The sequence below is a fragment of the Myodes glareolus genome, chromosome 26 (genome assembly GCF_982192425.1).
Source record: "Myodes glareolus chromosome 26, mMyoGla1.1, whole genome shotgun sequence".
Lineage (NCBI taxonomy): Eukaryota > Metazoa > Chordata > Mammalia > Rodentia > Cricetidae > Myodes > Myodes glareolus.
Window position 1 is genome coordinate 38,873,500 of NC_142051.1, and position 12,234 is coordinate 38,885,733.

Genomic DNA, 12,234 nt, shown 5'->3' on the forward strand with positions numbered 1-12,234 from the left:
TCTATTTTACAGAGTCCTTAATTGATGTTCAGGCTGATACCGGGTGTCACAAAGTTTAGGGCACCAGCAGGAGGGGAGGAGGGGGGGAACAGAAGTAAAAAGAACGAGAGCACACGGAGGATGAGTGATGGGCTGAGAGCGTGAAGCTCCCCTGTCAAAGGTACCACGGGAGCATCTGTGCCCATGGCCTGTGTTTTATCACTGCTCTTCTGCAAAATAGGAGAAGAAATAGAAACAAGCTTCTGTCATTTTTCTAAGTGACAGGGGAACAAGACCGAACCTTCCTTTCTAGACTTTTAAAGGAATTACATTGCTTGAACGCTTTTCCCCTAAAGCTGATACATGTCTGCCTTAGCCATCAAGACTACAACTCAGAAACACTTGTGTTTTAAAGTCCTTGAAAGAGCTCATCTTTAAGAGGAGGGACTTGGTGAAGCTACATTGAGACAATGTTACATCTGTAACCCTCCCTTCCCATCCTAAATCATCAGTGAGCTCACCATAAGGAGACTCCTTTTTTTTTCTGTCTCTCTCTCCTTTGCTACAGGAGTAGCAAAGCAAAAAGCCATCACCAAGTCTGTCCCTCAATGCTTTACTTTGTCTTCTTGCTGTAAGTGCCACCAGGCTGTGTTGTCTTGTCCTGAAGGGTGTTTAAGCCTGACCCCCAACCAGCTCTGCGGCTGCTCACCGGTGGGGTTCGTTGTTGCTCATTTCCTTGTCATTTGTCACTTTGGTTTATCCACTCTGGTCAAGCCTAGACTTCAAGGATGTTGTTCTTTTTAGCTTTGCTATTTCTCCAAAAATGTGTTTTCTTTTTTTAATGTCCTTAAGTCCTAGTAGACTTAACCATATTTCCCTAGCAGAGACAGGAAAAGGCAAGGCAAACACAAAAATGTTCAGACTCAGGACAGAGGGGGTGGGAGGTGTCTTAGAAATCTGCCTCCCCAAGACACACTTTATAATGATATACTCTAACGTCCAGTTCTCCTGCCTATAGATAGGGTTAAAACAGAAAAAAAAAACCTAGCACCAACAGTAATAAAAGTTGTCTTTCAGGCCCTCAGGTCATCATGTATCATGTTAACATGAGGCGACTTAGAGGTCAAATTTATGAACACTGAAAAATGAGACACATAGTTCCTGTCTGTGTGGATGGCGATGTAGCCTGACATGACGCCACAACCCAGAAACTTAATGGTAGATTTGCAAGTATTGACTTCGTAGTCTACAGCTCACGGACACATATAACTCAATAAGCCCATAAGCACAACTTTCGGAAAGAACATTTTTTAATTAGTGTCTCATGACCGATAAGAGTATTTTCTAGCGACCGGCTCCCAGTGAAGAGAATGTGGCAAAAGGATAGGATGCTATTTTTCTGGTTGTACTCAAGGTGACTGTGACTTCCATCTTGCCAGCAGTCCCTTGGGCTCACCCTGTTGAAGCTGGCTGCATTTTGTGAGATGCTCTGTAGTGGGGCCTCTATAAAGGAACTGGGGAAGGCCTGGTCCAACTCCTGCCCCACAAGAGCTAAGCCCTGACTATAAGCACACGTGTGAGTGAGGAAGTGAACCCTTCCTAGTGAGTCTGGAGATGATTACGATGATTACGGTCCTGGGGGAGCCCTTAGGATGGAAGACTCAGTCACGCTACACTAGGATCCCTGCTCAACAGAAGTTGCTGCTTGCCACTTAACAATTTGTTAATTTGTTATGTAGCTTAAAAAAATGTAGCTAAAAAAAAGTCTTACTTTTTTCTCTCAAAATAGAAACTTTTTTTTTTTTTAAAAAAACTAAGTCTTGTAGTAAGGATAGAAAAGTCAGTGATTTAATTCAATTGAAGGTGTTTGGTACCTGTGGTGGTTTGAACGAAAATGGCCCACTATAGACTCAGGAAGTAGCAATATTGGAGGTATGGCCTCGTTGGAGAAAGTATATCACGGGGGGGAGGGCTCTGAGGCTTCAAAAGCTTAAGCCAGGGCCAGTGTTCTTCTCTCTCCCAGCCCCCTGCCAATTCAGATGTAGAATTTTCAGCTTTGTCTCCAGCATCATGTCTGCCTACATGTCACCATGCTTCCTGCCATGACAATGCTGGACTAAACCTCGGAATTTGTAAGCCAGCCCTTATTAAATATTTTCCTTTAAAAGAGTTGCTGAGGTCATGGTGTCTCTTCACAGTAACAGAACACTCACTAAGACAGAAATTGGTACTGGGAGTAGGGTTTTGCTGAGAGAGGTTGGACCATGGTTTTATGTGGAGGAATAAGGAACACTTTGGCACAGTGGACTAGGAAGGCTATTGGACATTTTAAGTGGGGCTGAATGGGTCAACCAGTAGGAGAATGGAAAACATTGGTGCTAAGGGTGATTTGTACCATGGAAGCCCAACTCAAGATGTTTCAGAAGAGACGAATGTTGGTATGTGGCCTAGAGACTATTGTGGTATTTTGATGAAGACTGTGGATGCTTTCTGCCCTTGACCAAAAAGTCTGCCTGAGCCTAAATTAAAGAGTTTTGGATTGATTGCATTTGCAGAGGAGATTCACAAACAGCCCAGTGTGGACGGTGTCCTGTGGTTACTAGTGGCCAGGCTTATACAGATCTGTAATGAAAAGGAACAACATGAGCAAGGAAAAGTACAAAATAAGCGTTCAAGGAGGAAAAGAGCACCAGGAAGTGTAACCAGATTAGAGAAAAGCCCACACTAAGTGGAATAAAGAAAGTGATCTTAGAGCAAGACCCCACCCAGATACGCTTCCAATTTGTATGAAAGGAATTAAGCAAAGCTTAGGGCTGGGTACAAGTGGTGCACACCTTAATCCCAGCACCTGGAAGGCAGAGGCTGGCAGATTTTTGAGTTCAAGACCAGCCTGAACTCTACAGAGGGAACTCTAAGCTTAGGTAGTGAAGGAAACCATTGAAAACAGAAAGCCAGCGAAAATGCATTTGAACGAGGCAGGTGGGTATGTTCCAGCCCCAGGAAGCAGCAAAACTTCAAAGCTTTGATCACGTGGTTCTGGCATACAAGAAAGGGGTTATGGAATCATCCTCCATGACTAAGGAAAGTATCTGAGGCCAGGCATGTGTCAGGGCACGGAGGCCCAGAGAGGCCATTGTGTGAAGCTCTGAAAGTGAATCCTAGATTGCCTTGAAGATGCTGGAGATGCCAAAGTCATGGGATACCTGCCAAGGAAAACTGATAACAGGAGGTAGAAACAGCTAAAGAGAAAGACGTGTGTTGCAGTTAACAAAGCTGAAAGGAATTGAAGATCTGAAGAGCAATTTGTCATCAGACATGGAGATGCGGAGTTTTGAGTTCTCCTAGCTGCTTTTTTTTCTGTCCTGTTTCGGTCCAGTATTTCCTCAATGTTATGGTTCCAGTAACAGCGGGGGCGGGCACTTCCCGGTTCCAGGGCCACGCATGTACAGACAAGCACTCAGGCAAACTACTGAGCCCCCCCTGGGATCTTAAAAGGCCCTGCATGACCTACGTCACGGAACAAATGAAATGATTTAGATAAAACTCTTCCCCAAGGGCCAGTGGCAGACTTGAGGGGCAGCAGGTCCCAGGAAGAGAGCCATGCATGAGGCCTCTGTGGGTCCCAGGCAGGTGGGAGGCAGCAGGTGAGAGACCTCCGTAGGTTGGTGGGTAGCCGGTCCCACGAGGAGCTATGGCTGGTAAGAGACAGAGGTGGATAGGTACGCCATGCAGAGAGAGGGGTTGGATAAGGTTTATTTAGTGGGTTACGGGAGGAAAGGGAAGGGTGGGGGAGAGAAACAGAATCAGGGGGAGAGGAGAGAAGAAATGATGACCAAACTGGATTTAGGTGTCAAGGGAAACTTGAACTTGGGTCTTGTGTTATGGATAAAGATGAAGTATAAAGGCTACGGACAGTGAGCGTAAGAAAGTGCTCTCTAGTCCCATGATGTCCACATGCACCAGCTATCAGAACGCTTCGAAGCTGAGTTCTAGGGGCGCTAAGATTCAACTGAGGACATGACTGGGTGAAGGAGGAACAGAGCAGAGTCCTGGGAACTGGCGCCAAAGAGCAGAACGCTGACGGGCTGTCACCAGGTCAGTTAAGTTGGGGATGGAAAGCGGCCGGGCAACTCTGCTCTGGTGGCCGCTGTCTGTGTGGCTGGGCAAGAGAATGATGGGATGGACGGCTGGAAATGAAAAGAGAATGGTATTTGACTGCTGCTGAATAACTCCAATAGCCATGGCAAAATCAGAAGCCTTAGCAGATGACGTAGGGAAAACCAGGTTATGATAAAGTAAGTTTGACCGGGTACATTTTCAATTCCGGATGAGTGATATTAAGAGGGTATGATATGAGCCTTGACACAGATCACTCTAAACCTTTATAAAATAAAAATCCTGCGAGCATTGACTTTTAGGAGCTCTGGTATTGAAGGGCAAGAACACCTATGCCCCTTTAAAAGGAAAGCATATTAAAGATTTATCCATGGGGTTCTTACCTGAAAAAGGGCAAATAACACGTTGCAAACCAATGATCAGACAATTTCCCTGTGTCTAAGGGACAGAAAAAGTACAACCTGTCTAGCGTCTAAGAGAGAAAAGAACTTCACCCGGAGGTTTGACATGGTTCTTTTCCCATAAAGGGAAGAGGATGAGGTTTTGATCTTCAAAAGCTTAGGGAAACTTCCAGGCTTGACGAAAGCCTTATTTGGGACTGGTGGAGGAAGTGGGTGATGTGTGAGAATTGATGGGCATGCTTTACTGCTGGGGGCCAAACAACACAAAAGACAGAGGCGAATTAAGTGGGGAAAGGGGTTGACTCAATGCCATCATCCTCCTGAAGATGAGTGTGGCTAGAATACACACTGTGTACACTACTCCATGGACATATCAACTGTGTTTGTACACTTGAGGACCTTTGCACTGGTGTATATTAAAACTGACATACTGCAGGTGAAATCTTGCCAAAGAAGTTATTTTTCTTTAAAATACGAATCGATGGGAACAGAAATAAACCATGCTTTGAAACAAGTCAACGGATCAAGGTTGTACTTTGAAGACCATCTTTTCCCTGTTTGGGAGCAACCTCACCATTCCCAAATACTGCATGTTACGGAGGTGTCTCAGACAGCGATTATGGAAAGCTTCCCATGATAGACGAGAGGCACAAACACTCTGAAGACCAAAATGGTGTGACTAAAATGAAGAGACACATTCTGTCACTTATTCCAGCAGTGCAAAGCCACAGTCAATGCAGATGGCGGTCCCAGCACTAACATTACACTATTAACCTTCTGAAGATGGGGCCCGTTACCTACGAAGGCTAAGCGCCAGTTTGCCGCATTGTAGCTGTCTGCTGTGCTGTGGAGGAGGGGTCTGGCTATTCTTACACATTCTCTACTCATTTGTGTGCACGCAGTAGACGCTTCCGAGACAGCCTCTTAAGTGCAGCTTAATTCTGCATTGTTTCTGTAGAGTCGCTCTCTACAATGGGAATAATATCCTTTCTTCAAAACAAACATTTGATTTATTCTCCAAATCATTCTAGGTTAAAGCTTTTGGTTGTTGCTGTTGTTTCTCACGAAATTGTATGTGGATGACTACAGAATTATCCTCAAATTGAGGCATTCTGAGTCTTGAAAATATTTGAATGGTATATGAGGCAACATTTATTCACTCATTCATTCATTCTTTTAATGGTCATATTATTGGCGAAGCACAAGAAGGCTTCAAGGTATCGAGTGATCTCTGCCATTAGGATGTTTATGTCACGTGAGAAATTATCATCAGTATCATCAGATACAAGCAAGGAGAAGGACATAAAAATCTCAAATAAATGAGAGATTACTGTATGTTCTCAATCCACAAATACTTCCTGGGTAGCTGCTTGGTGCCAGAAACTGTCAAGGGAGTGACTGTAGAAAAAGGAGAAAAGGAGTCAAGGTTCCTGGGTGCACGGGACTGGCTACCTCTCAGCAAGATTAAAAACAATGACAAAACAAAGAAACAAGAGAACTTCAGGTAACCACAGCTGCTGTGGGGAAAATAAAGCAGGCGCCCTTAAAGGGATGATAGCTCCCAGGTAGATACTCCCAGGCTGGGAAAACCTCTGTGGGGTGGGTGTCTGAGTTCAATCCTTAGGAATGGATGGGGGTCTGAAGGATAAACAAAGCGCCCAAGACAGAAATGAGCTTTGTCATTTTGTCTCTTTGTCACTTTGAATAACAAAGAGAAAGTCACCAACTAGAGCGTAGCAGAGAATGATAAATGATAAATAAGATCACGAGGTCGGAAAGGGTCAGATCTTACTGAGTTTTGCAGACCAAGGCGAGGACTTTCTTCTAAGTCTGGAGGCTTAGAAAACCACACTGGCAATGTGCAGTGTGGGGTAATGTGATGGGAGTCATAGTTTAGAAGGGTCGGTGGAGACACTGTGGAAATCCATGTGCAGAGACAAAGAGAGCCATCAGGAGGGAGAATGCAGGTCAGTGAAGGGCCCCAGGTGGAGAGGATCCGTGGAAAACCGGTTCCGGCTGCCTAACCGTGACAACAGATCAGAATCTTCGCTGGCAGGCTTACTGAGGGAGGTGGATGTGGACATTAGATTTCTAACTGCTGGTGTAGTGAGAAGTGGCCACAGGTTAGGCAAAGTTTCTCAGAGGAAGGGCGCTGAGAGCGTCTGAAGCAAGCTTTAAATAATGGCAGCACTGTGGAGTGGGAGGTTCGCTGATCTGTGGAGCACTTAGCTGTTTACGGGTCTGGGGCTACCCTGGGTGTTGGCCATGGCTTTATAGAAGCCCTTGCAGAAGGCAAGTAGGACATTTGCTAAGGGAACAATACTCTAAGGAGCGAGGTGAATAACGTGCGCATGGGAATCACTTGAGAATTAAGTCTAGAGAAATTTTCATTCTTTCCCTTGGTTAAGCTCTTGGCTCTCCTCGATTCGTTAATGTGTTAACTTTCTGTCGGCAGAAACTCAGATCGCCGTCAGTGGGCAAATTTCATTATATCACTTCCTTAGACACTATGATTAATATTCATTACTCTCTGTCTGAGGAAAAACTCAACCCTCCCTAGACAGGAAGAGAGAAAAAGGGAGAAGACACTGGAAACGCCGGTGGGTGTAGGTGCCCCCATTCCAGTTCACCTGCTCCAATCTTGCCTTGCTTCATCTTTTCCCAGCTGGCAGACCCTGCTTCAACTTTCTCTCCTTCAATTCCTCTGGTAAATTGCCTCCAGAATTAAGCAGAATAGAGGATTCTAGTCATAGGCATTCCCCAGTGCCTACAAAACACATTCAAATTCCTTAGCCCTGAAGAAATGAAAGAAATCCACTCTCCCTGCTTTATCTTTGGCTACGGGCCGCACACCTTTCAATTATTTTAAGCACCTTGCATTTTCTTCTATTCTGATGATTTTGGAAATCGTGGTAAATACACGTAAAACTTACCAACTTAGATATTTTAACCATACAGTTCCGAGGCATTAAGAACATTTGTGCTGTTGTGCCAATCTCCCTGGCTTTTAAAATGACTAATTATTTCCCAAATGCTTCCAAGAAAGTGATTGCCTGGGTAACACCTGTAATGACACAGTTCCTTCTGGCCTCCTGACGTGCCTTTTCCTTCCCTCACCAATTAAAATCCGACTACCTTGAAAGGCTGGTACTTACACCCTACCACTTCCTTTAAGTGCCTCTCAGACCTTTTCTGGAAACATAAGGTCAACTCCGTTGCTAGGTTACACAGCTTCCAGTAAAAAATGATACCCGGTTGACAGATCACATGGAGACTGGAAAAACTACCGATCAACTGCAAATGCACGATGGGATGGGACACTGTGGACCTCTGCAAAGGATGTCTTCTGTTATCAGGCATCATTAGAGTCCCTTGTAGGGACTCCAGAGGCTCACTCTTGACGTTTCTACAAGAGATGAAACTTCTAATGGAGCATGAGGCTCTTCTGCCCCAATATTCTTATCAGCGTATATTCGTTGCATATAGTGTTGGCTCTTATATAGACACATTCTTTAAGTATATCCTGGATTTTGACCCTACCCATCTCTCCCCTTAGCCTCCTTCCCACTGTTTGTCTGATAGTCTTCTCTCTTCCCTTCTTTCTGTTTTCATGTCGCTCATGTGTATGTGTGGACATAAAGAATTCCAGGACCCCAAAATGAAAGAAAAGATGCCATATCTTATTTGGCTTAATGTGATGGTTTCAGCTGCATATACACTCTAGATAATGACACAATTTTACTCATTTTTTGTGGTGAACCTCTATCATATGTATAGATACACAATATTATATATATGTATATATATACACAAAAAACACTAAAAATATTGATTCATGCCAGGTGGTGGTGGTGCACGTCTTTAATCCCAGCACTTGGGAGGCAGAGACAGGTGAATCTCTGTGAGTTTGAGGCCAGCCTGGTCTACAAAGCGAGTTCCTTGACAGCCCTGACTGTTACACAGAGAAGCCCAGTCTCGAAAAACCAAAACCAACGAACCAAACAAATAAATAAAATCGATTCGCATGTTAACGGATACGTAGGCTGACCCCATAGCTGCAGTACATGGGTTTCTGTGTAGTATATTAACTTAGAGCTCTCTGGACACACACCCATCTGTGTCTAGCTAGGTGACAAAAGTTCTGTTTGGAGTTTTAGAAGGCACTTTTGGAGCAGTAAAAAGGCTAATTTACATCCCTACCAACAGTACATAAATATTTTCTTTCCCTATATCTTCTCCAGCATTGGTTGTTGTTTGTTTTCTCAATGCTAGCCACCCAGAGTGGGACGAGATGAAATCTTGAGCTAGTTTGACTATGGGTTTCCTTGATGTCTTAGGTAGGATTGGTTTTCCTAATTGAGGTTCCCTCCTCTCACATGACTAGCCTGTGCCAAGTGGACATAAAACCATCTAACACAACGATGAAGGATGCTGGACATTTTCAACATACTGCTGGCATCTCTAATTCATCTCTTGAGAGCTACCTCTCCATTTCATTAACCTATCCATTGATTGGGTTGTTTGGTCTTGGGGACATTCGACGTTTTTTAGTTCTTTATATATTCTAGATATTAATTCTGTTAGACTTATGGCTAACGTAAGATCTCCTATTCATGAAGCTTTTCTCTGAAGGATATTACTGTATTCACTCAACATGAATCCCATCTTCCTTGACCTCAGCTGTAACTGTACGAGAGTTAGGACTCACACAGTAGAGGTATTCTGAATCTGTTCTGCTGTTCTGCAGTGTTTCCAATATTGCATCCTTGTAGGTCAGTTTAAACCCAAGTGAAGTTTCTGTCAGTCTTTTGTGTGCAATGAAAGTAGGGCCTAAGACCATTCTTATAGGCTGCAGAAGCATGTAGAAACACTGTATGCTCATGCAAATACTGCTCCATGTTTGGCTGTAAGTCACTGGGAATCATTCATAAGACAATCCCGGGAAAGCATCCCTTACCTTTGGAAGGAGCTGGATCGCCTGTAGGATTCTCTGTCTGTGTCCAGAATTAAGGATACCAATTTCCAACAAATCCTGATCTTCCATAACATTGCTTCCCTGGAATCAAACCAGAAATGTTCCATGATGAATTCAGCATTTATACTATGTGAAATAATAGCGTTACATAAAGTAAAAACAACAAGTACTCCGAATTTTATAACCCTAAAATAGCGTCATCCTCTTCTGAGTGTGAGGGAAGAATAGGTCACCTGTGAGGCTGATTTGAAGGCTGTGGGAACCGACCTTCCCTCACACACAGCTCTCACGCCTTACTGTTCATGGCTAAATTTTCCTACACTGAAGAGTCACTCCTCCGACTTCGAACTCTGTTTCTGTAAAAGTGCATGTGCTTCCAAGGCTTCCAGGAAGGGATGCCATTCAGGGTTATCAGTGACTTACAGAAGGATGTGAATGAATCAATCTATCTTTGAAAGCTAATCTGAAAATAGATTTTGTGAGGAGGGCTGATGGAAAAATTGACACGTGCCATGGCAGGTTAAAAGTAAAAATAATTCATTTCAAAATATCGAATGTCAGATTCTTACAATATGGGGATGGAACCGTGAATGAGGTGCAAGTGTCTGCTAACAACTGTCGTCACTCCTCCCATCTGGATATTACAAATGGGTACCACGTGAAGCTTGAGAACCCCGAGAGCATTGGGGGCATAGTTATGGAGAAGACGATATATCATCAAATATCTGCAGTATGCTTAGGACCCAAAACAAGGACAAAGAAGAAACCACGGGCAATAACCCAGAGGAAGACAAAAGACCCAACCAAACAGACATGTATACAGGGGATAAAATGAAGAGAAAAATAAAAAAATATAAGGATGGAAAAGTAAGCCCAGGCTAGACTAAACAGACATTGTGTGGCATAGTGATAGTTTGTATCCATTTTGGCCGTCCTTGGAAAGCAGGCTTAGAAAAGAGTTAATTGATGAAACTATAAATTTAGAAAGATCATTTTGACTTTTATGGCTGGACCTCAGTTTTCTTCCCTATAAGATGAAAAGGCTGGGGGCCATGCATTCTCCAGGGACTAGTCCACTCTTAAAAGCCTCAGATCACGACTGATTATTTGAAGTCCCTGACCAATATTGAAAACGGAAAATCAGAGATTGCTGCTCATTTTGTTCCTAAATTTCATTCTTTAAATCAAAGAGTCTAACATTCCAAGTGGAATAAGGCAGCCACTTGTTCTCACTGACTTTTGGGAGCTGGAAAGCAGGAAAGAGGTTGTAAGACTACGAGGCGTGGCTGTGTGTGTGTGGGGGTATTGATAGACGGAGGAATGCACACAGTAGAAAAGCTATATTCTGTAACAGTTTTATAAATTCCAAAATTATTAGAGGAATTTCATGTTTTCCAACACATAAGAAGATTTAAGAAGTGATGTTAATTGACATACTTGATTATTACCTATTATACACACGTATCACATGACCATAGTGTGGTCCTTAAACGAGCACAGGAACTACATTCCCTTAAAACAAAAATAAAAGATGGAAGACTTGAGGAATGGATGGGAAGTCCAAGAATTTGTATTTCTGTTCTTTTTTTTTTTTCACTTTTCTGGATAAACCAAGCTCCATTCTATTATTGTGTAACACAAGATACTTGTGAAAGAAGTGCTAGACTGCTTGGTCATGGAGGAAAACGGGTACTCACAGATGTTCAAGGCAAAGGAAATGAGCTAGAGAAGTCTACAAAGGGCAGCCCTGGGGTCCTGAAGACGACTGTGAGGATTGTTTTCACGTGACAGGGGCATGGATTTAGGTAAGAGCTATGGAAGGCAGAAAACCATTGAACCCATCAAGCAGGTTTAGTTGGAGACTGAACCTGTAGGAGGAAGAGCAATGCAGAGTGGGGCCAGAGATGGACCTAGCCGCCTTTTCCGAGATAAGAAAAGAGAGAGGGCAGGGTCTAGATTGGTACAGAGTGAGGTTAATGCCTTTTCCGTCAAGTACCAGAATGGATGGATGTAAGCAGTTTGATATCAGACCGCGTTATAAATGGCTAATTGGCTGCTGTTAGGAGATTAAAGCCCTGAGACTGGCACCACCGTCAGAGATCTAAGATGGGCATTCACTGAACGGAAGTATGCCACCTACTCATAGCATCATGCCTGTGCTTAAACTATGCCAGCCGTCTCGGAGGAGGCGGAATGATCCAGGTATCTACCAGCATGATAAGGAAAAGCCAAATGAAAAACAAATAGAGCTGGTCTTGGCACAGTGCCACAGGGAGCCTGGCTCTCAAGAAATCACTCGCCGCACACCGTCGAGCTAAAAATATAAATGACTTCATTTTGAGAAACTGTTATTACTTCCAGAAACGGGCTCACGCAGCCTGAATGGACTACGTGGTGCCTGATCTGACTTTTAATCTTCGAGGGTTTCCCGAATCGTTTACTGATTGGAGGACAGCAACCACAAGATTGGCCATTTGTGCTTTAGACCATTGTCAGGTTTCCCATGTACTGAATTAACAGTCCGTGCCTTCAACTCACGCGAAATATGGGGCCTGGCTTATATATCAGCAAACATATCGTCAAGATTTGATGATTTGTAGGACCGACTGCCTACAGCTAATCCTAAAAATTTGATGGCGGTATTTGAATACATTGATGGTCTCAACAGCTAAGTCCCGGAAGACCACCGCTTTTTCTTTACACCGTCCACACACTGTCTTTTCTATTTGTAATAGGGAGGAGACTTTTGGAAACACTGTACAA

General features: G+C 43.7%; 1 protein-coding gene across 16 annotated transcripts in view; it reads right to left on the reverse strand.

The window, feature by feature from the left end:
- Anks1b (ankyrin repeat and sterile alpha motif domain containing 1B) overlaps nt 1–12,234 on the reverse strand; it is a 953,532-nt gene that overhangs the window by 297,079 nt on the left and 644,219 nt on the right. For all 16 annotated transcript variants that reach the window (XR_014999730.2, XR_014999729.2, XM_085683219.2 and 13 more), the window contains one exon: nt 9,454–9,552. Coding sequence is in view for 14 of the 16 variants with exons in the window: in XM_085683219.2 (XP_085539345.2) it covers nt 9,454–9,552 (99 nt within the window). In the remaining 2 variants the exon portion in view is untranslated. The remainder of the gene's footprint in view (nt 1–9,453; nt 9,553–12,234) is intronic.